Source organism: Sinocyclocheilus anshuiensis, unplaced genomic scaffold, assembly GCF_001515605.1.
Source record: "Sinocyclocheilus anshuiensis isolate Anshui unplaced genomic scaffold, SAMN03320099.WGS_v1.1 scaffold282, whole genome shotgun sequence".
In the NCBI taxonomy this organism is placed as follows: domain Eukaryota; kingdom Metazoa; phylum Chordata; class Actinopteri; order Cypriniformes; family Cyprinidae; genus Sinocyclocheilus; species Sinocyclocheilus anshuiensis.
Genome location: NW_015544154.1, coordinates 1,014,068 through 1,016,022, shown reverse-complemented (window position 1 = coordinate 1,016,022; position 1,955 = coordinate 1,014,068). Strand labels below are relative to the sequence as shown.

At 35.8% G+C, this 1,955-nt stretch overlaps 1 protein-coding gene across 1 annotated transcript in view; it reads right to left on the bottom strand.

Moving 5' to 3' along the window:
- Positions 1 to 1,955, bottom strand: part of LOC107695363 (very-long-chain 3-oxoacyl-CoA reductase-B-like) — an 18,756-nt gene that overhangs the window by 2,619 nt on the left and 14,182 nt on the right. The window contains exon 7 of the mRNA XM_016495244.1: positions 347 to 381. Within this exon, the coding sequence (XP_016350730.1) occupies positions 347 to 381 (35 nt within the window). The remainder of the gene's footprint in view (positions 1 to 346; positions 382 to 1,955) is intronic.

Genomic DNA, 1,955 nt, shown 5'->3' with positions numbered 1-1,955 from the left:
TTGTTTGGGGGGGGGGGGGGGGGGTGAACTATCCCTTGAACAGCTTATCATCAACATGCAACATTAATCATTTCCAGTGTGACAGATCAAATGATCAAAATATGTAAAAGTGGAACATTTGTTCATGATTATTGGACTGAAGTGTGTAGGAAGTAAAGGCCAAAACCACTACGTAAGCATGGGATGACCGAACCGCACAAAAATAACCACATGAAAATTTGCATGACACACTCCTGTGGGACAAACTAGTTAGTCATAATGCTTCAAGTAAGAATCAATCCATCTGCTTTACCAAACACTACTTTGAATGTCAACAGAATCAAAGTGTGGTAATTTCTAAACTTACCTATCTACCATCCTGGGCAGTACCAATCGAGTCATCTACAATAGTGCAGGGATAGAGCATATGAATCAGATCTACAAGCTTTAAAGACTATTACACAAATAAACTAAAAAAAATAAATGATTATAAAATCTGATAAATTCCAACAATCTTTTCAGTAATATTTCACATATGCATAAATGCACACTATAAACCTTAAATCTGTCCCATGAATGGCCATGTTTTTTTGCAAACCACACACACTGTATTGACAGAATAATACATTTTAGATCCTGAAGGTGGCAGCATAGACTCAAATTTTCAGACTGTATCATAAAGACCTGCAGAGGCAGTGAGCTACACACAACTTTCCTGAGTACAACAAACAAGTGTTTATATATAGGAAGTGATGTAAATATTTAATGAATGAGTCAAATTTGTTCATCACATTATGAGAAATACATTTTTCCTTGATAAAGAATAAAAGTTAAGTGTAATATGAAAACATTGTTACAATCAGAATGCAAAACCTTCCTTTCCAGTGCACAAAGAAGTTGTGCAACATTCTAATTCCAAATCAATGAATACATTAACACATGACCACCATCATTTCACACCAACAGCACTTACTTTGTGTTCAGAAACTTGGCCTGCCAAGACAGTATGGTAATACAGAGGAAGCTGGACAGACACTATTACTGTTACAAAAATGTAGGCAAAAAGGGCATTTATATAGGAGTCTTAAAAGCATGCCAGCAAAAAATGACCAAAAACTAAATTATGACTTGCATGACAAATTATAAAAACTATGTTATGACTGTTTCTGTCATTTATACTACGGATACACAGATGTATCAGCTAATAATCAGTATCAGCAGATAAATCCAATCAATACTGATACCTATCAATCAAAAGGGAATGGGAAAACGTGTCAGAATTCATCTTGTGTGTTAAGAAAATGTGAATAACACATTAATGCAATCTAAAAAAATAAAATGCTCCACTAACGCAGGTTCAATTTGAACCTATGAATCACCCATAGTTCAAGCCATGGTTGCCAGGTCTATAGTTTCCCTTTTACCAAACATTATTTGTAGCTCGCCTCCCATCCAGTAATTGCAAATAGCTTTATGCTTTGTTACTTGATAAAACTTTTTTTTTAAATCAGCTCTCAAATTCTGTCCATTTTATAACAAAATTCAAACATTAAATGCTGTTTTGATGCTCTTAAATGTAAAGCACTGAGGTGCTTACATTATAGGACATTAAAATAAGCACCTTTAATATTAAAGGGGTCATATGATGCGATTTCAATTTTTCCTTTCTCTTTGGAGTGTTACAAGCTCTTGGTGCATAAAGAAGATCTGTAAAGTTGCAAAGACTAAAGTCTCAAATCCAAAGAGATATTCTTTATAAAAGTTAAGAGTCAGCCACGCCTACCTAAAACGGCTCGTTCTAACACGCCCCCACATATCTACGTCGCTATGTGGGAAGATTTGCATAACGCCACCCAAATGTTCACGCAAAGAAAGAAGGCGTAACTTTTTTTCTCGCTGTAGTATTGTTGTTGCCGCCGCCATGTCGTGAAGGCGCTGTGTGCGCTTCGTTGTGAAAGCGAAACTACTTTGTTTGG